Genomic DNA, 22,507 nt, shown 5'->3' with positions numbered 1-22,507 from the left:
TCAGCTGTGTGAGTGTTGACATGGGATAATAATTTTGTAGCAATTGTACTGCTGGTGCTATGTGTAATTGCTCTGCATTATCACCAGCAGACCAAAAACCCTGACATGTTGCATTCAATAAATTGCACTATTTGTGAATCCCACTTGCTCTTTTGAATGTGATTAGACATATAGGTCACTGATTATTTTCACATCCAGTGCTGGACCTCTAGTTACGCTTTTGCAACACCAGCTAAAAAGTTTTTCCTCAAGTCCACCGTGACCCTCCCAGAGTTCATTTTGTTACTCCTTCTTATGTTAGCTGCGCCTGAGGAGAACAACTTCACCACTGTAGTTCAACTATTTGTTGTAGATTTCCCCTTCAGACTCTTCACCAGACTAATTCCAGCTCCCTGCACTCTGTTTCTAGGACACATGTTCTGTCTCCTGGTCTTGGTAGCTCTCTGCTCTTTCTCGAGTTTCTTGGTAGCCCGGTTGAACTGGAGACCCAGCAGTGGAGATTGTTCTGCATGCCACAAAAGTCCTGACATAAACCAGCATGTGGTTTGCCCAGTTTGCACTGGGAGCGCATTGTTGGCTCATAATCAGTCTGGCAGTAACAACAGGAGCTGGACTTGGTGATCCTTGTGGGTGCCTTCCAACTCCGAATATTCTGTGATTCCATGAATATGGTAAGATAGCACAGTCAGGTCAGGGTAGGGCAGGAATATCCATTATCAGTACCTGCACTGCTGATGGACCCTTCCCATGGACTCAGTCAGTGCTCAATTTGCACACAAAACATGGCTCATGTCAAAGGACTGTTTTCCAGCCACCTGAGAATAAAAAAGCTTTAGCAGCAGATCTGCACTCAAAGAGATCTCAAAGGAAAATTCTATTGATTTGTGATAGAGAGGTGTGATTTAACTCCTTTCTCTGACTTACTCTGAAGCCCAGTGTCCCAAAAACATACTAAGAAGCAGTGTGGGAAACACCATAATTTTAAATAATGACTGCATTGCTTGTGGTCTGTAAATATCTCATCAGATATTGCTGAGGATCTCAGCTCTGATACCCTGGGAAAATTCCAACATAGATAATTGCCTCCTCCCTAATTCAATTCACATTTAATAGAGTGGCAACACTCAAGTGATTGCCCTGGGGTGAATAACTGGTGGGAATCAAGAGTGCACAAAAAGCACATTAAGAAACAGAGATGGAAATCCATTGAAAATCAATGTTTGGGGAAAAGTCCTCCTCCCTTGCCTCAGGAAGTCCTGAGCCAATTTCCCACTTTCAGCTGCACCAGCCTGAACATATGGAAAGACACCTTGGGTTGTTCTTCTAGAAGGGTGATGTCATGAAGGATTACATTGAGGGTGGTGCTGTGAGGGGTGCCACAATCCTTTCTGTAAAACTCTTAACAAATCTCATGTTTTCCTCAAACCTTGTCAAAAGGTATTATAGGGACCATGGACTTTTGTTTCTGCGCACTTGCTCTTCCTCCTGTGGAAAAAGGAAGGCATTCTATTTGCCACCACTGGTGGAAGGGCAGCAGTACTGTGAGCACAGAACTCTTGTAATGTGGTGGCTGGTGTTCACTGTGCATTCAGAGCTGACACCATTTACATCCTGGGTCCATCTGTGTCCTGTATTCCAACATGCCATCTGCAAAGGAAAAACAGACATATTGCTAGGATAGCTGGAGATAGGCATGTCAGAGGGACAAGAAGGCCTGTCTGGTTTAGACATGGCTAAGCTGACACTTGCTCCTGTTGTTGCTCTTGCACAGTCTTTCCTCCCCACACATGAAGCAAACACAAATTGGTTGGTTTTGCTAAAGAAGAAGTCCCTGCCCTCACAGAGGCTTCTTTCTCTACTCTATGTCCTTTGAGATTGTATCTGCCAAATTTTATTGTCTCCTTAGTAGATTGACAAGGTTGCTGGCCTCCAGGTTCCTCCGTGGCAGGTGCTGCATGTGCACCTAGCAAAAAATTTGTCAGAGATCCTTCAGTCCCAGATAGGTCAAGGCAAGACAAGAAACTGCTCCATATCAGGTGGCCATGCTTGCATGGAGGCACAGAGGGATGCAGCTTACCTCCATCTATCTTTGTTGTGAAAAATTGCACCACTACAGCTCCTCTCCTGTATAAAAATCTAGAGATCTCAACTTCCTTATGGTGCTGAGATCCTTCTGTTTCCTCCCCTGGGAGGCACCTGGCTCCTGGTGGTCTTCCTCCAAGTGTCTTTTCCAAGAATTGTGCTGTGTCTTTGGGGTAAATCTCAATCTCACATTTTACAGTCAAGTTTTGAGTGTCTGAACATCACCCCACTGCAAAAAAGCCCTTCAGAGAAGGCCCCAAGAAGAAGAATCACAGAATCATAGAATGGTTTGGGTTGGAAGGGATGTTAAAGATTGTCTTGGTCCAATCCCCCTACTGTGGGCAGTGATGTCTTCCACTAGACCAGGTTGCTCAGAGCAACCATCCAACATGGCCTTAAACACTTGAGGAATGGGACATCCACAACTTCCCTGAGCAACCTGTGCCAGTGTCTCACCTCCCTCACGATAAAGATTTTTCTCCTAATATCTGATCTAAACCTGCCCTCTTTCAGTTTGAAGCCAGACCCCATTTTCCTGCACTACATAATCTTATAAACGGTCTCTCTCCCATCATAAAATCATGGAATTTTTAAATTGAAGGAGACTTTAAAAATCATTTAGTTCCAACCCCCAGTGTCCTTTCCACCTGTGCAGCCATGGGATTCCCTGTCCCAACTCTTTTTTAATAGTAAAGGAGCAGCTGCTTGTGAATCCTAGATGGTGTCCCTGAGCCAGCAGGGAAGCTAGCCCAGAGCCTTCAATTCATCTCTGGCCCCTGAAAACAGACCTGCTGCAGTCTGAGCAAGTACAGAAGCAGAAAACCGAGAGTGGGACCCAACGAGATTTTTCCATTTCAATCTGAATGGAATCAATTACTCACCCAACTGTGCTTTTCTTGTTATGCACTTAAGCGATATTCTCACTTAAGTGAATTCTGAGCCAGAGACTTTTCTAGAGGGTGTGTTATAATTCAAATAGCAAGCTGGGGCAGCTCTCCCTGGCAAGCTGGAGGTATTGAAAGGATTTTGGCTTCAGAAGATGAAGATAATTGGGAAGATTGGACAAAGGAGAAAGAAGACAGGAGATAGAGCTCATTTCATCCAGTTATGTATACAGATTGTTAAATAATCACATAACTTAGTAGTAATGATTCATCTTGGTGATGTCTTGTTAAAGCTCTGAGCTAGTTGTGTCTTGCATCCATGCTCCAGGCTGAAATGGGGACAAAAACCATCTCTGGCTTAGAGTACTGATTAGATATTGCATAAGGGACTCAGCTCTCTTTCCTAGTGGATGCAGAGGCTGACTCTGAAGGGATTAATGTGCCCCATGGGTGGGGACTTTTGAACTGGCAGGAGAAGACCACAGGTGGAGGAGAATATCTGAAATGAGGGGAGATATGCTTCAAGGCAGAGGAAAATATGGGGCTTTGCCAGCAGGCTGCTCTTGGCAAAGTCTGCTCTTGCCGACTGTAACCTTGGCAGAGACCACATACAAATCGTGCACATGCTAATTCTGCTGATATTAATTAGACAGCCATTTCCTTTGAGGCCAAAGGCATTTTGCATAAGCAGACACTGGCCTATAGTCCAGGATTACCCTGGTTTAATCCTGGCTTTGGTTTAGGCAGATTTTTTCATCCCCCTCATGGAACCTCTGTCTGCGGTCCATAAGAGGAACACATTTTCTTTGACCATGACACGATGGGCCCATAGTGCAGAGCAAAGTGAGAAGAAAGAAATTTGCCCTTTTGGTATGTCAGCCTAGCACAGTAGGGGATCCCATGTTACAGGCATATGGTACTATTGGTGGCAAGCTTAAGTGTAATGCTCTTAGCTTTGAATCTATAGCAAGCCAGACTCTGGACAGCCTAGGGCAAAGGAAGGTCTAAGAAATGGGAATCACCAGATAATTCCTGGAATGGGGATGTCATAAGAGAGCTATGGCATATTTGAGTTTCCAAGCATTGAGTGATGTCAGTTCAGCCCCATGTGATGAGGAATTAATTTTTTAGCTTCCTTTGCAGGAGGTTCACTGAGTTTTTCAGTCCATAACGGAGGTGGGCTCACATCCCTGAAGCTGAACCTGAGATCCTGCAAAAGGTCCCAGCAAAAAAAGTCAGGGACTGTGTGACTGAAGGAGGGGGTTGTGCTTCCCTCTGTACCAGGCCTGTGTGCTTCTCAGTCATGTTACAACACAGATTTGAATCAAAACAGGGTTTGAGTTCTGAATAAATTTAAATTCAATTAGCCAAGATTTGTAAAACAGACTTTAGGCAACAGAAATGTTTTTATATGTGCCTGACTAAGCACATGCACAAAGTTGGTGTGTGGTTCCCTGCCAGTGTCAGCCAAGCTAAATGTGGACAGCTACAACCTTGTCCTCTCTGTCCCTGCCAGCATGGCCTGAACACATCTCCCTTTTCATTGCTGGATGGCTATCAGATCTGCTCCATGAACTGCCTTTCCAGGGGAGCACAAGAGCACTGGCAGTGGCACAAGGGAGAAGAAGGAGGAGGAAATAGAAGGAGAAGGACACACAGAACAGACAATACAGGAGAAGGAAGATGTGATCTTGGTTTAACTGCCATGGTGAGATACTATAAGGGCTTAGTGCAGTCAAATTACACCTGATTTGATCTAGAGACAGAACAGTACACTCTGTGCTGGGTCTGATCCAAAACAAAGCCTGCCAGATCAGAGCTAATCCTTGGAATACACTTCTGTCAACAGGGTAAACTTGAGTTGCACCACAGCTTTGCTTCACATGGCTACAGCTTCTTTTTCTGGCACTAGGAGCCCCTGGGATGCATAGGGAGAGGGCAATAGTTTTCTGCTTCCCCAGCTCCACACCAAAGAACTATTCCTCTCTGACAGGCCAGTATGGCAGGAAAAAAATCTATTCCTTGGCACAGACAAAGGGCAGGTCAAGACGTGTATTCCACAGTGATTTTCTGCCTCATAAATTGCAGATCTTGATAGCTGCAAACCCACGTGAAGCACAAAAGCTATTCCCTTAGCAACGGTGGGTATAACAAGAGATCAGAGTAGCTGGAGCTACCCCCACAGGATGCTATGTCTTGACTCACCTGTACGTTGCTTTCAGAGTTGGTGACATTTCTGACTGTCTCCAACCTTGCCACACAGGGTTGTCACCACAGTGGGACTGTCATGGGGAATGAGTGATGCAAGTACAAGCAGCAGGTACTTTGCAGGGTTACTTTTGGAAGGGTATTTATGTTGTCCAAGAGACCATGAGGAGCTCACTTAGCTCATTTGTTGTTACACATGAGTGTTTGAAATCACTTAAAGAATCACCAGCAAGGGTATCAGTAAAAAACAGATTTACTATTGAGCAACAGCATGACAAAGTTCATTGGCAAGATCCACTTTACTACTCACTGGACAGTTGAGGCACACCAAGGAAAAACAAGCAACAGCAAAATTAAGCAAAATCCAGCCAATCAAAACAGAAATGAGCCAAGAACTATCCATATGTGTGTGTGAGAGACAAAAGGAGAGTGAGGGCAAGGATAAAAAGGCATATGGCCTAAAATCCTAACAGCATGCAACAGTACTTAGGCTTAACTTATAACTTAACCTTAATTTATACCTTAAAATTAACTTATAATTTAACCTCAGCAATTTAACAGAGGAATAACTTTTAACAGTGTTTAACCTAATTTATAACTTTGAAGTTAAACTTAGCATTTTAGCAAAAGAACAAACACTTAGCAGTATTTAACTTAGCTTATAACTTATGACTTTACCTATTTAACTTAGCTTATAGCTTATGACTGTACTTACAAGCCTAACTTAGATATCTAAGATACTTAAACATCTAAGAAAGCAGCATTTCTCCAAGATTTACCCTAACATATGCACATGTGCATGCACACTGACAAAAAGTCAGTGCAAGGAAGGTACTTGTGAAAGATTTCCCTCTAAGGGGATCACTTTGGATGCCTTTGCACCTCCCCAGTGCTCCAAGGGTTGGGCCCCAAGGAGTAGGGGTGTTGGCGTAGGATTCGTTGTCATCCAGTGATTCTCTGAGCACAGCAAACATGAGAGTTGGCTGGCTCTGAGAGGCCCCACTCAGAGGGATATTGCTGGTCACAGCCTGCTGGGGCCAGGAGAGCTCCAAGGGTTTCATTTTGGACCATTTCTTATAGGGTCACAAGGCAGTGGGCTTTAGTCATAAGAATGTTTCATCCCAGCCACAGTCTGGGTCTGCACTTTCTCTGCAAGTGTGAAAACAGGGATGTTTCTGCTATTCAGGGAAGAAATATAATTTCCAAGGCTGTTCATAAAGAAAACAGGAGCTTGTCAGACTGCAGCAGCTCCTCGGAGCAGCCTGTTTCTAATAAGCTCAAGAAGAGCTGAGTCCAGCTGCTGTTGCCAGTGAGGATTTCTCAGCTGCAGTGTGGCCAGGGAAGGGCAGGGGGATGCAGCACCACACCTGAGCTTAGGTCTCTTCACTGAGGGATTTAGGACCTGGTGCTGCCTCTTTCTATGCCTACACACAGTGCTGGCATAACTGGGTATGTTGCAGTTAAATTTCCCTAGGGATTGTGTCATGCAAAGCACTTTCAGAGTGTCTCATTAATCTGTGGGTTTTATAGCTTTGGATCATCTGATACGGGGAAAATTGTAGGGGCCATGCAATACCTCACCTCCTCAGGTGGGATTGAACTTGCAGGCTAACACTGCAGTTTGGGCAACCAAATGCCTTTAGGCAGCATTTGAAATGCTCCACAGTGTCTGAAAAATCCCTGTGTGGCTGTCAGGCCTGACACAGGAGCTGCAGCAGACCCCTAGGAGCAGCTTCACATGAGCTTTTGAAGGCATCATTCAGCAGATTTGAGCGCTACATCAATGACTCTGCATGGGGTCCCATGCTGTCTTCAACACTTTGTGCCTCAAAACTGTTCACCCACAAAACTGACAGGGTTTGGAAGTCCAGATCCCAGTGGTGGGCTGTGCAATCTATGCTTCCTTTATTTCTCTGGTCTTGCGATATCTGAGTGTGTAAGAAGAGTGTGTCTTTCCCAGCTTCACCTTCATTTTCATCTTTATTTCAAACCTTTTTTGCCCTGCAATCTAGAGTGAGGTGACCCTCATTATTGAGGTTTTCCGTGAACCAGTGAATGTAATTTTGGCATTCCTCATATTGAGATACAGACATTTTCAAGTCCTCCTTAAGACCAAACAGAGATCTGGAACCAAGCTGTACTCCTTCACCTTTCCCTCTACGTTCATGCAAAACTTAAAAAATAAAGATGACAAAAACTTTCTTGAAAAATATTACATTAGGTATTTTCCTCTTATATGTAACTGCCCTAGTCTTTTAATAATCTTATAATCCCTGTTCTAAATACTTTGTTCTTTCACATTTGTTTTCATTTTCATTCTGTATCCACCTGATTATCATTTCCATACATTTCATATCACTGGGGCTGGAATTTCCCATGTCTTATCTATATGGCTTTTTTTTTTTATTTTCTCATTATACTGCATGATTAAGTTGTTATGTTAAATTCTTTTAATCTGTTTCCATAAAACCTAATGTCTCTGGGGCAGGCTCATTAAAATCTTGTGGTTTCCCAGATGATTGCTTGGGGCCTAAAAGACACAGAAACACCAGCCATTTGTCAGTATATCATCCCTATCAGGTACATTTGTAACATCCCAGGCTTGAAAAAACAGGGCAGACTGATTACAGGCCACATTTGGGGGGGATTTTGTTTGCATATATGTCACTGATAAGTTAAGAAACTTTTTATTAGGGATATTCCTCTTGTAAAATTTTAATTTCATATAACCAGAGTATCTGTAGCCTGATCTCCTGACTTGCTGAAACCAGTGACTTTTTGGTTGTTATAGGAGAGTGAGGGCCTATCTGTGAAAATGTATTCATTATCATACATTATCCTGGAGAGACTTCCTTTCCAGAATGTTTTTTATCCCCACAACCAAGATGTTTGTTAGTGAGTGAGAAGTCCTGGTCCATATCCTTTTAGTATGAGTAGGTAGAAGCATGACATAGAACCGTAGAAAGAATTGTTAAGGTTGGAAGAGACTTGCAGGATCATGATTCCAATTTGCAATCCACCACCACCACACATTCATCACCAAACCATGCCCTCAGGTGCCACATACACATTTTTTGAACACCTGTGGTATGATGACACCGCCATTTCCCTGGGCAGACTGTTTCAGGGATTTACAATGCTTTTCAGTGAAAAAACTTTTCCCTATATCTAATCTAAACCCCTCCTGGGGTGGGGTGCCATGACTCAGGCAATGACTTGAGGCAATTTCTCCTTGTCCTCTGACAGGTTGCTTGGGAAAAGAGATTGACCCTCCTGTCAGGGAGTTGTAGAGAGGGAGAAGGTCCCCCCTGAGCCCCCTTGTCTCCAGCCTAAACAACCCCAGCTCCCTCAGCTGCTCCTCATCACACTCGAGCTCCACACCCTGCCCTTCTCTGCTGCCTTCTCTGGAAATGCTCTAGCATCTCAGTGTCTTTCCTGTAATGTGAGGCCCAAAACTGATCACAGGTTTCGAGGCACAAGTCATGGAAAAGTTTGATTGTCCCTTGCAAGGCCATTCAGCTGGCTTGGTGCTTTCTACCTTCTTCTTTCCAACCTGTGCAATACCCAGGTCATTTGTCTTGTAGCACACACAGCTCTGGACACGGGCCAACAGCATCTGACACTGGTTTCAGAGCTCTCCCATCACTGGTGAAACCAGGTGGGAGGCAGCTGTGTGAGCACCTCCATGCCACACTGGACAGCTCCTTTTGCTCTGGATGCTGGAGGCCAGCGTGGCACCCCACACCCAGCCTGCTCAAGGGACCTGAACCCATGTCTCCACATGGTGCTGTGCCATGAGCTCTTCCAGCTGGTGCTCAGCTACCCCAGGCACCTCCATGCTGAGTGCTCTGGAGTTTTGCTTGGATCTCTACCCCTGTCATTCACTGTTGGCTGTTTCTGGATATTTATTTGATTTTTGCGGTAATATTTGAATGCAGAATCACAGAATGGTTTGCATTGAAGGGACCTTAGAGATATCATCTTGCTCCAACTCCTCTGCCATGGGCAGGGATACGTTTCACTAAACCAGGTTGCTCAGAGCTTCATCCAGTCTAGTCCTGAATTCTTGCAGGCACGGGCTTCTACAGCTTCTCTGGAAAACCTGTTCCAGTGCCTCACTACCCTCACAGTAAAGATATGGGGTTTTTTTGTAATATCTTATCTAAAACTACTCTATTTCCGTTTGGAACATCCACAGTACTACAACTTGTCGAACAGTTGCTTTGCCTGGAGGCTTGCCTTGCCCAGTGCCATGGATGCATTTCCTCATGAATGTGTGAGGGAATGAAAGAACAACCAGACAAATCCAACAACAGATTTTGCTTTCTGAAAGTAACTGATGATATAAAAATGCCCAGACCAATGCAGGCTTTAAGCTAACATGATCTTCTTAGTGCTGTCATACTTATTTGGGAATACCTATATTTTATGATGAATATCAATCAATGAATAATGTTGGACTGGAAAGGGATGGGAAAGATGAGCATCACTTGGAAAGCATATCTCCTTGTGCAGCAGGGCATGTGTTTCCAGGTTCTTCCTTATCAATGTGTGATGCTTCACAAAAAAGGCTTGGCAAGAGGAGACAGAAATTGATGCTGAAAAGCATGTAACACCTGGGGTCACTGGGGATGATGTGTGCATAAGCCTAGGTCTCTCTGTTCTGGAGAACTAGGAATCAGCTCAGAAAAGGGATGGATTTGAGTTTTCTTCTATAGCTTTTTTTATGGGCTGGATGACTTCACCAGACTCAGGAAAAGTCCTGCAACAGAAAAGGATGGCATCGATGGAGTAACATCATACTACTAAGAGATGGAATGTGAAAAATTGTAAGGAGGGTTCATTTAGTTGCAGATCACTTCAGCTTAAGAAAAAGTGGTAAATGAGGTTGTCTGGATCTTCACACTTCAAAGATCTCCAGTGTAAAACAGACAGTCTGCATCTGTGTAAAGGTTCAAAGAAATGCCTGCTTTCAAATATTTCCCACTATGTGCAGAGTTTGTAGCCACAGCATAGCCTTTTGTCTCAAGCCTAGCAGTAACAATTTACTTTTATTTTTCTTGATTTGGCTGCACCTGTCCATTTCCAAGGCAAGTTTTACTCACTTGTGACTCCTGCTTTTCATAATAAAATCTTTTTTCCTGTCGGTGAGACTTGGTTAGTAATCGACTGAAGACGAAGAGAGGGTGGAAAACTGATAGAGTGATATTTTTTCAGAAAAAAATGCAGTCCAGGGCAAAAATTAATGCCTTTGCCAATTCACATCTCCTGTTTCCAAGTATGTAGTCTGTTTTAAGGAGGGTTTCCATGCCAGAGCTCTGCAGATGGGTGCAGTGGACAGCCAGAAGGAAGTAGATGAGTGGCTGAATGGATCTTTGTCCTCCAAAATCCCCCAGATCAGCTTAGCACCTGCAGTGTATCAATGCCTCATCACCAGGTTGTCTTTGGCTGGCTCCCTTTTTCCCCCCACAAAATTAGGCTTTTAAAAGAAATGTATAGGTTCCCACTGTTCTCACTAATTCTTTCACAAATTCCAGTGGGATGTAGGAGGCTGCCACTTGTCCATTGCGTTCCCAGGACCTGGGACTTTCATTATCAGCTCCAGCTATATGGGAGACTTTTTGTGCATAAAGCAGGAGCAAACAAAGCCATCTGAACACATTAAATCAAATTGCCAGGGGATTGTGGTTAGGCCACTTTTTCAAGAGACAAGAGCAGATCCAGGTTACTTGAGAGCCCACTGAGACATGATTCCTGAAATGCTGACTTTCTCTTCCATTTTGAGATTCCTAACCACTCCCATGAACCATAAATATAATGTGTGGATATTAATATTGTATTAAAAGAGATCATCTATGTATTCATTGTTTTTTTTATACCAGATCATGCAGCATTAACTTTGGCTTGATATACCAGTTAAAACTGCTAAACTGATCTGCCTCAGCTGCCAGCCTGAAACTCTCTCAGTGAACGAGCTCTGCTGCTGGTAAAGTTGCACATTGGAGAAGTTCACCAAAGAGGAGGTTGAAATATGAATGTCTAATAAAAGGTGTGAATATCTAATAAGGATGTACTTTCTACATCATCCGATGGATTAAACAGTTGCTGTTTTCTTGAATGCTCAAAGATGACATTGCTGATGACTCATGCTGGAACAGGGAGTTCATTGAACACACTAATGTGCGTGCAAATTTATTTTCCTTCAGGATATTTGAAAACAGTTGGATTCCCTGGCGATTATTCCAGCTGAGAAGGTTACTACTGGTCAGGGTGCCAACAATTCAGCAATGTTAATGGCATAAATGGCATAGTGTCAAAGGTAAAATAAAATGTCCCTTGCACTCCTTTAAATGTCTTGATCTCTCGAAAGAGGAAGTTTCATGATTTGATAATGTTCAGCAATTTGATTCTGTGTATTTTCTCATGAGTATTGCTGCACAGGTGCAATAACATGCTAACTACCATATTTTTTAGCCACAGAAGAAAGCATTTAGGAAGCAGTATTTTGTTATTACATTAATATTAATTCTAACCTTCAGCTTCTCTTCCCTGGTTCACAAGTTCTTTGCCAACAGGAGCTCTCACTGTAAAGGACTGACCTGGCTGGCTGGAAAGTGAACACTGAAGGGTATTTTTAAGAAAGGCAGATCCAGCACTGGCTGGAAGAGGGAAAGAGCCTCTGTCTGGGAAGAGATGCAAGGAGAAGGCTCAGTGCAGCCACCGGGGACCTGACACTGGCACCATGCCATGTAAAGTCCACATGGAAAAGCAGTGTATGAAAATTGGCACCCTATTACAGGAATGCTGCTCTTCCAGACACACAGTAATTTCCTTCCTGACAAACTCGTGGTTCTCTGACTCCCATGGGTGTGACTCTGCTCCCTTGAACCATCTGGGTGCCACCAGCCTTCCCTCCCCAGGTCCTGGTTCAAGCACTGACTCCACATCAGCAGTAGGTGTGGAGAGGCAATAAAATCCCCTTCTTTCTGGCCTAGAGTTATTTGGTGAAGCACTGGGGGGAGCACAGCTGGGGGGATACCTTGGGAAACTCCATATCAGGAATGACAATTAGACTTATACTGACCTACCCCTTGGCTGGCTCATTTATTTGTGCAGTCACAGCTAAGACAAATGACTGTCAAATTGACCTGGTCTACTGGAAGGTGAGAGGGGGTTGGAACTGGATGGTCCTTAAGGCCCCTTTCAACCCAAACCATTTTGTGATTCTGTGAAAACTTCCTCAGCCCATAGTCAGCAAGCACATGGTGAGATTCCTGCTTTGGGATGCGCTAACCCCTGCATGGAATGGTTGGAGTTGTTGTGTTGTTTCCTTGCCTGGTTAACCAGACAGTTTTTGTCAGTCTCTGTTCTGGAGAAATAGGAATCAGCTCAGAAAATGGGTTGATTTGAGGCTTCTTCTCCAGCTTTTTTTATGGGCTGGATGACTTCACCATTGAAATGCCATAATACATTGTGGTTCTGTCTTCTTGCATCATGGTTAAGCAGAGGTAAGGAGACACCTTTGCTCTACTGCTCCCACAGAACCCGTGCCTGGGCTTTTGGAACACTGCTCCTTTACTGGAGGTATTACTCAGGAATGTTCTTTCACTGGAGGTATTAGAGCTGTTGGAGTCACAGACAGCCCCATGTTAGCATAGCCCAAATGTTAGCCCAGTGAGGCTGGAAAGTTAGCACTGTCTTCTAAAGAGAAGAAGAAAAGGAGACACATTGTGGTTAAAAATGGCTATGGTGATGGTCCCTCCAGCCTTTTTCAGGATCTATGTCCTGGTAATGTGGGTAAGGGGTACTGCTGTGTAAGAGTACTGCTGTGGCCGCCAGTACTCTGGGTGACCCTTTGGATGCAGCTGAGCACCCCAGCCTTGTGTACAGGGCTTCATCCTGACCACCAATTTGTCTGCCATTGCAGAAAGGGCTTTGCTGGCTCTGGGCTGCTGGGAGGGGAGCCCTTGTCACAGTGCTGCAGTGACTGTGAGGGACGAGGGCTGGCAGCCACTCTGTGCTTGCCTGGGTCCAGGGCTCTGTTGGATTCGCTCTTCACCCAGACACATCCTCTCCTCCTGGTTCCTTCTCAAGTGTTTCATCACAGGAAGAGGGTGCTCCTCTTGGCCCCAGCTGATCTCACCATCAGAGGGTTTATCCTTAGCTCTGACCTCATTTCTTCTTTTTTAAAGCCAACATTATAATTCTCCCTTAGGAATCCTCCCTTTGAACGCCAGTTAGGACTGTGCAAGGCTTTCATTCAGCATCTCCTACAGGAACTGTTAACCTCAGTTCTTTCTAACCTTTACCTTCTTTGTCACAATTTTGTCACTTTGATTTATTTTTCAGAGCTTTCTGACCTGGGTACTCAGCTTTGATGTAAATCTGATATATTATTTTCATGCTTTGAAGAGATACCTTTATGTTTGGGCTCTTGGAATGACAGAAAATAGCATTAGGTTGTGGCATGAGAGATTTATATTGGATATTAAGAAAATTTCTTCAAAGAAAGTGTGTTCAAGCACTGGAAGAGGCTGCCCAGGGAAGTTGTGGCATCACCATCCCTGGAGGTGCTTAAAAGATATGTAGATATTTCATTTAGAAACATGGTTTATTGGTAGGGTTTGCACTATTGTATTGATGGCTGGACTCAATGTTCTTAAAGGTCTTTTCCAACCCAAATGATTCTCTGATTTTATGAAACCCATTGGAATTTTCTGCTACAACTCTGCAGGACAAAATCACATATATTTTTTAGATGCTCTAGCATCTAGATGAATGTCTTACTTCTGCTGATCATAGAATGATCTTCCTTTTCATTTTGTCCCTTTTCATCTCCCCTTCCTACCAAAGCTATTTTCAGGGTTAGATTTTTAACTTATCTTGTCTCACAGATTTCTCTGACCTCCCCAGCCTCTGTCTCACCTCCCTGAAGATGTGACTGCTGTGTTATCATCCTTCTCTCCTTCTGGAAACATGGACACACTGCAGGCGACAGGCACTTCATACACACCATGAAATTAAAATACAAGAACCAATTTAGAAAGAATCTTGAGAGAGAGCATCTAATCCATCTCTCAGCCCTGGAGCAGGATCCTATCAACTTATCGAATCCCCTAATAAATACTGGTCTAGTCTGTTTTTCCAAGCCACCCAGGATGGAGGATCCACACCTTCCCAGGCAATCATCTTCACTATTGTCACTGTTTGAAAATTCCCCCAATAGCTAATGTAAACCCCCCATGACAGTTTTTCCTATCCAGCCCTGTTTTCCTGTAGACCTATATGATGTGACTGGGAGTCCCCTGATCACATTTGTTTTCATCTTCTCTAATAAGTCTTATTTTCCAGGTCTCCTATTGCTGTGGATGGTGCCTCCTCTTTGCTGTGCTTGATTTCATCTCTAAAAGAGCACATGAAAAGGCTGCAGCTTCATATCCTCCCTCCCTGAGAGGTGGGAAACAGGTGAGTTCTGTATGATTCAGTGAGACTAGTGTGCTCATATTGTTCAGGGAAAGCCCCCAAGCACTTCACTAATCATCTTAAATGAAAGGGCATGAAATTAAAATCACCAGAGGCAGTCACATCTTCTCATCTTCCTATCTGTATCTGCAGTCCCATATTTAGTCAAATGGCAGAATCACCCCAATCTACGTACCCCTGCCTGCCTGGGGACATGATTTTATTCTTTGTGAGGTTTAAGACCAATAAGAATTGGATTAAAATTAATTGGTTTAAGACCAATTAATTTTAATCCTGAACAGGCTGCTTTGATTTAATTTTAACAGATCTACTGCAGCATGAGACCATTTCTGAGCTGAAAAAGAATTTCTGGGTGAAGATATAATTCTCCCTGGTTTCCTTGTGATATCACCTTTATGGACAATGGGGGACCAAGGCTCTTACCCAGTGTGATTCCCATTCTTACAGCGTTGTGGGCTTAGCTAAGAAAGTGGTCCCACTGGACTACTCAGTATATTGGGGAATGTCAAAAGACAACTGTTCTTTGAAGAGGTTAGTCTCAAATGGGAAAGGAGCATGAGGGCACTTCAATTCTTCCCATCTGTCAATGCAAAAAGTCCTGGAGGGTCTGTGTCCAATATGGTGCAGGACAAGAGGATATCTTCAGAGCAGGGTGTGGTTTCAGTGAGGCAGCACATCCTGATAAAACCTGCCCATGAGGCAGGGAGCCTGTGGGCCAATGGCAAGTTGGTCATTGCCACTTGTCATTAGCCCATCATGAGATGCCAGGGCATGGAAAACTGCTATAACCTTACCTGATCTGGGACCAGGCTGTCTTGCATCCATAATTTCTCTATGCTGACTTGGTTTAATTTAAAGCCCAGAAGGACAATAGGAGACTTCCTTATCAACTGCCAAGTGTTTTATATCAAAACACAAACCCTGGAGTACTGGCTTTTCTGCTCTGACGTATTCAGCCCTGGGAACCCTTGACTGAGCCTGCTCCAAGCTGTGCTTTGGCAGTCACTTTGCAAACTGAAGTTGCACTGTAGCTTGGAGAGGAATTTCACTGCTTTGGCACTGCTGCTTTCCCGCTGTACTGTGAGCATGAGAGCTCCTGACTCTATGATAGGAATGACAAAATGGGAAACCAGCCATCAAAAACTCAACAGGGGAATTTCCTGGCTGCTCCTGGCTGTACTTTGTTTCTTTGGGCCTGACAGTGAGAGCACAGTAGGGGTTTTCAAATGGTTTCCTCTCCATCATCCATATGGATGGTGGAGGCTGAACATTGTTCAAAGTCTTTACCAGAGACAAACCTAGTATCACCAGGAAAGCCAGTCTTACCCCACAGGATGCACGCTCCAAACAGGGGAAAACCAAACAGCATCACTCATGACAATAAAAAGGCAAAACCTATGCTTTAAAAGAAAAAGCAAACACTGGTGTTACTGCCCAGCAATATATTGTTCAGAAAACTTCCCCAACCTCTACTTCCCTAAAACACCCCCTTTCCTCCCAGTTTAAAAAGCCCTTGTGGCACACAGTGCTTTGTTGGGTGAGACTTGGCAGCTCCCTGTGCTTGCGTCCCATCAGCATGAGGGTATCCCTTGGACTCAGCTTCCTCCTGGCTTTCCTGGACCCAGGTGAGTTTTTCACTGGGACCTGTGGAGTTGTGAGACATGAAAGAGGTCTGGGAATGGAGTGTGCGAGGCAATTGCTGCCATCTGAGCCATGAACCCTCCTCATCTTGGGGGATTAGCACTGCAGAGGGGTGAGGGTGACTGGTCTTGGGGGATCTCTGGTCCTATGAGCCAATGTGCAGATGAGTGTGCTGGCATTTACAATGTGAGCTCGCAGTCTGATTTTGTGTGGTGCTCACTGGTGGTACAGCCAGAACAGGCACCAGAGTGACTCAGGTTACCCTGAGGCAGCCAGACCTTTGGTAAGCTGAATCGATCTCCAAGCTCATTTATTTTACTCACGTCCAGGGCTGTGTGACATTTTGGACGCAATGTCATCTCAGCTGTCCTTCAGCTCTGCTCCAGAAATGCACAGCTGTCTTGGAGGACTTGGGTCACAGCAGATGGCATGGCCACTGCAAGGTGCCTTAGTTGGCACCTGGGTTTAGGGAGGTGACACATGCCCTGGACCTGTTCAGCGACATGCTGGACTCTGTGGGTGTGTGTCATGGCAGAGATCCTGTTTGCTCTCTGTTGAAATACAGGCTATTCCTTTCCAAGTGTTTCCTGAAGAGTATCTGACATTCTGGTCAGCTTAAAGTGTTCCAGCAGGTATCTGGTGAAGTGGTTTCCCCTAATCCCTACAAAGAGATATACGAAGAGATAATGCTTACAGAGAAAGCCTGCAGTTTGTACAGAGCACAGCCAGTACCTGCTGGCAGCTCTTGTTCCCCAGCCACTCAGGTGCCCTTATTCTCTACAAAGAGAGAATCTGGGGTCTGTGAATCCAGGAACACCTAAGTGCCTGCCAGGATGAAGAGGTTTGTAGGGCTGCTGTTGTCAGCAACTCTGGAAAAGCCCAGCACAGATTGCACAATGAAACATAAGGGAAGAGAAATGTGAAAAGTGCTGATCAATGCTGAAATCAAACATCAGTGAAAGAGGAAGTGAGATTCCTTATGACTGCTGCTCAGGAATGTGTCCTCCTCTCCCCAGGGACCTGCCTTCAGTGTGAGGTATGTCACAGCATGGGAAAAAGCTGCTCTGGCCCCGTGAAAACCTGCACTGGTGGTGAGGACACTTGTGGCATTATTCTGCATGAAGTCCTAATAGGTGAGACATCCTCTAAGCCAGTGTGGCTTTCAGAGGGGGGCTGGCTTGGGGACTTGCCTTTCTCTCCCTGCTTCTGTCACTGGTAGTATGGTCCATCCTTGGATAACCAGTTCATTTTTCTTTTACTGACAGATCACCCAGAGTTCAGGATAGTCTGGGATAGGAAAAGCTCTTTATTCTTCTATTTTGAGAAGCAGTTTTCTACTGGGAGGGTTTGGGTCTTAGTTGTGGAGGGAAGGACCAAAACCTCATAGTGGGGGGAGACATTGGCTTTTAATTCTGGTGAAGGTGAGTAGTTGAGTCAGGAAGTTGGGAGGCTGAACCATGACTTACACTAAGGTACTGACACCCAGTACTGGGGATGCACCAGTGATGTGTGGAGAGAGAAGCTTGCCTGTCCTCAAGCAGGGATGGGGACGCCATGCAATCATGCAGTGCCACCAGGGCTGAGCTATCACCTTATCATAGTAATCATCATCATCATCATCATCATCATCATCATCATCATCATCATCATCATCATCATCAATCAGTTTAGGTTGGAAGAAACCTTGAAGATCATCTAGTTTCAAACACCCTGCCCTGGGCAGGGAGACCTTCCAGTAGACCAAGTTGCTTAGAGCCCCATCTTAAACACTGCCAGAGATGGGAGACACCCACAGCTTCCCCTGGCAGCTTGTCCCAGTGTCTCACCACCCTCATTGTCTAGAATTTCTTCTTAATATCTAATCTTAATCTACCTTCTTTTAGTCTGATGCCATTCCTGCCAGCCCTATTAGTTCGTGTCCTGGTCAAAAGCCCCTCTCCAGCTCTCTTGTAGCTCCTTTAGGCACTGGAAGTTTCTATGAGGTCACTAGAGGAGCCTGCCCTTCTCCAGGCTGAACAACCCCAGCTCTTTCACCTTGTCGTCAGAGGAAATGTTATCAACCAGTAACCATGTCCCTGTAGCTGATAAGTCATAGCTGGTGCTGAGCCCTAGCACAGCTGGACACTCGGTTGTGTTAGAGGCAAGGCCTCAGTCGTCGCCCAGTCTTAGTGATGTGATTGTTGCCTTTAAACTGGAGTCTGGCTCATATCCTACCAGCTTTGGTGCTGGCAGCTCCAGTGCCTGCCTTCTTCTGCTGCTGCACCCACCTTTCCTCCTTCAAGCACACTCAGTTTAGCTGTTCTGCTCCCCTTTACACCTTCTGGGCTTGGCTGAAGGGGTAGACCAGAATTGACCATGTCAGGATGCTTGTGGCTGGGATGGACTGTGCACTCTGCAGATTTTACACAGGCTGAGCAAGCCTGTGCTATGGGTCAGAGGCATGTGTCACACCATCATCACTGCAGTGTCCTGGCTCACTGGTGATGCTTCTCAGGGGGCTCAGGGGTCCCTCTTAGGCCCTGGGACAGCTGCCTAGAAGATGGTACATGAACTACCAGGCGGGGAAGTGAGTTACTTTGTGTTGAACGACTTGGCATTGCCTTCTGCTTCATGACAGGGGGTATGGCCATCTCTTCATCCATCAAGTCCTGCCTGCCATCCCATGTCTGCAACCTTGGTCCTGTCACTGTGAACTATGGGAAGGTGAAAGCAAAGAGCCACTTGGTTTGCTGCACGGGCGATGACTGTCGGACCACCTCTGTGTCATGTAAACTCTTTATTTTCCTTATAGCCCATCCCCTCTCTGTCTGATCCATCCCATGGTGAGGCCATCACCTGTGTTATTCCTCTCATTCCCTTACTGAAACCAGCTACAGCCCCTGCCTTTCATTCCAGTGCCACCAGATAATGACGTGCCCAATGGATACCAGTGTCCTGCCTGCTACAGCGTGGACTCCTTTCAGTGTGGCAATGAAGTTGTAAACTGCACTGGATCTGAAGACCAATGCGTTGACCTTGCTGGGTTAATGAATGCAGGTAACCACCTATCATTTGGGGCTGTTTTTCATCTTCTTGGTAAAATGGCTGAAACTGGTCTAAGATAAAGCACTACTGAGATAAGAACGGGCAAAAGGTGTGAAATAAAAAAAAGAGGAAGATATAAGGAACTTAAAGCTGAAAACTGAAAACTTCGAGCTCATCAAAGGGCAGGCATTGTTTTCCTTTCCTTCTTCCCAGTCATGCATGGATAATTGCTGGAATTCTTCATAGCATGGCATAACTGAGATCTAGAGTGGAACTGGTTTCTTGGGGCAATCTGGTACCTGGGTGTGTAACAAACTTGACCAAGCCCCTGAACTGCTGGGCCTAGCTAGGATGTATGAAGATGAGTCTGGATGTGAGCCAGTTGCCAGCTCAGTGGAAGTTCAGATGGAGCTTTGCAGAAACATTGCTTTTCCCATGGGGTAATACCAGTCATGTGGGACAAGACACAGTTGCAGTGGTGCTTCTGCATGAGGAAAGGGACAGGTCTCCTGCCTTGAAGTCCAGCCTTTGAACAGCTCCATCAGAAGTCTTTTTCCCACCTCAGGTCCTGTAATTAGACAGAGGAAAGTAGACAGCAATTTTTCTGGTCACTTTCCTTTCCACCCCAGCTGCAGGTAAAAGACTTCCACCTCTCATGGCACACCTGTGCTCCAGCAGGCAGGAAAAAACTCATGGAAATAAAGGGCAGCAACCAGCTGTAGAAGCAGACTGAAAAACAATTATCTTGTATATGGTTATGGATGAAGTTCCTTTGAGTTGATAATATTGCTAGGTGATGATGTGATGCCTGAAGGTCCTTCCTATAGACTTTCAATGTGCTGTCCAAACCCTGAATTAGATCATATTTCACAGAGACAACATGAAGGAAAATAAGAATTTTCATAGTCACAGCAATGAAAATAGAGTGGCAAAATTAATTCAGTGTACGACTGAAATAAAAAATCCTCCCAGCTTGTCTTAACTTGATTGATCAGCCACTGTGAATGGGGAAGGCCTGTGCAGTGTGATAAACTGAGACAAAATAATCCAACAAAGTATTCCAGAGCTCCATAATCTGTATAGCAGAGACACATGAACAACACTAGCAAAAGCAAGCAACAGGAGCAAGAATATCTGAATGGGGAGTTAGGCACTCAGCACCTGCTCAGATCTCCTCTTGTAAATGCTCCAGTGGTGGCAAAGGACAAGTTCAGGTTTCAGTGGGCCTGTCAGTAAGTTTCTCTCTTGGTTTGGCTAAAATCTTATAAAGACTTTGAGAATTAATTCCTCTTAATAAATGGCTCAGGCCATCTTGTCACTGAGACTTCTCAACTCCATGTCAAATGTGACTTAGAGAAAATCATCCAGTTTGAATGTCATGAGGGAGAAGGAGACAATGAATACCTGGTGTACTGCTACACAGCTCTGGTTTCTTTAGGAAGCCAAAGTTTGGGCAGGAGAATCTTTAGACATGAGAAAGGGAACTACTTAAAACATTTTCACTTTTTAAATTTAAATGCTTAGAATTTTTAAAAGTCATATTTATTTAGCAGAAAGAAAGAAGACAAACCTTAAATTACTTGTATTTCAAGGAAACCAAGGTGGCCTTGCTGTTTCCTCAGCTTTGTTCAGGGGATGGGAACAGACAGTGCTGGTGGGTTTGGAACCAACTGGACATAATGAATTGGTAGTTCTTAGGTTGGAAATGGGGACTGCACTGGCCAGGGTAGGATTAATGTTGGGGATTGGATCCCCTGACACGTGCCATGCATTTCTTCTATTTCCCCTGCACAGGTGGACTGTCTCTGAAAGCCGCCATGAAGGGTTGCACCACCATTTCTGAATGCACCATGGTAGGAGATGGAAAAAACAGCCTGGGGATGATGGACATAAAGCTGAAACGGTTCCAATGCAGACCAGCTTCTGCCATGTACAGCGTAGTGTACAGTGCTGGGAGTGCCCCTCCACACATGATCTTCCTTCCTGTCCTATCAGGATTCATCCTGGAGAAGGTACTTTTCTGACTCTCACTAGTGCTGGGTTGAGCAAAACCCACAGCAAACCCCAGCAGTGGTTTGCAACTTAGTCCTTTTTGCTGTAGCTTCTTCTGCATGGGGATTTTATTTTCAGATTAGCTCTTTTATATTTTCACGGAATAAAGACAGCACTTACACTTCTTTTGTTTCCTTGTTGATTTAATCTCATTTAAGCCTTCATCAGTTCAATTGTGGTTGGTTTTGTGTTGCATTCTCTCAGTGCTTTGTCCATACTGAGACCATATGAGACTGTGCAAAGTCTTCAAACCCTTCACAGGAATTGGGTGCTCTCAAGCCAGCGCTAGAGTCTACAAGCGTTATCTCAGTATAAGTGGCAACTTACAAAAACCACTTTTCCAGGCTCTGAAAAGGACTGGACATGAGTTCCTGAGAGGTTCATTCCAAGTAGAAATGTCACTTTCCCCTTTTTCCAACCCTTGTATCTTGTTTGTCCAAGCGGGAGGAGTCTCTCAGCTCAAAGGACTGCTTCTGGCCCTGGGCCACGAAGAGTATTTGCTTCAGAGTACAAGACACTGCAGTAAGCAACCTGCACCTGGCAAGAAGTTGTCTTACCAGACAAACATTTAGTCTTAAGTTTCATGATTATCTGGAATAAATGCTTATGCTGGGAACTTCTAATTTAGGTATCTTTCCGCGGTGACAGACTGCTGGGAGTCCAACTAATGGGAGACTTCAGCTCAATTCTTATTTCCTCCTTGTTGGCTGAACTACACCCACAGCTTGTGTAGCCTTCCCACTTCTACATTTGCCACCCCCTGGCTATTCTGCCCCAACCATCTCTTGCCTCATGGGTATCCTTGGGTTGGTGTCACACAAAGGCACTGAAGAAAAACCCCTCGTCAGGCAGCATTGCCATACCTGGGAGTTAGTACTGGCTGTGGGCTAAAGGATGGAGTGCTGAGAGCTCTGAGAGATGCTGAGGTATAAAGTGGAGGGGTGTTAGCAAAATTCAGCATCTCCCTGTGTGTCTGCTCCCAGATGAACAGCCCAGTTTGGAGCAGACTATAGGACTATGAAGAAAATTTCATGGTTGTATCTGCCCCTAAAAGCCCCAGTTCAGCAGGGCAAGCACACGTTTTGGGCACAGGGTTCCAGGGATCAAGCAATGCAATTTTATCTCCTTGCTCA

At 44.9% G+C, this 22,507-nt stretch overlaps 1 protein-coding gene across 1 annotated transcript; it reads left to right on the top strand.

Moving 5' to 3' along the window:
• The first annotated feature begins 16,188 nt into the window (after window positions 1-16,188).
• Window positions 16,189-21,499, top strand: LOC136569202 (phospholipase A2 inhibitor NAI-like). Its single transcript, XM_066569548.1, has 5 exons — window positions 16,189-16,282; window positions 17,315-17,431; window positions 18,916-19,065; window positions 19,194-19,334; window positions 21,117-21,499. Exons 1-5 carry the CDS (start codon window positions 16,234-16,236, stop codon window positions 21,344-21,346), a joined length of 687 nt encoding a protein of 228 aa, XP_066425645.1. The 5' UTR covers window positions 16,189-16,233; the 3' UTR covers window positions 21,347-21,499.
• Window positions 21,500-22,507: the final 1,008 nt, after the last annotated feature.

This window comes from Molothrus aeneus, chromosome Z, assembly GCF_037042795.1.
Source record: "Molothrus aeneus isolate 106 chromosome Z, BPBGC_Maene_1.0, whole genome shotgun sequence".
Taxonomy (NCBI): domain Eukaryota; kingdom Metazoa; phylum Chordata; class Aves; order Passeriformes; family Icteridae; genus Molothrus; species Molothrus aeneus.
This window is presented reverse-complemented; position numbering and strand designations above follow the sequence as displayed.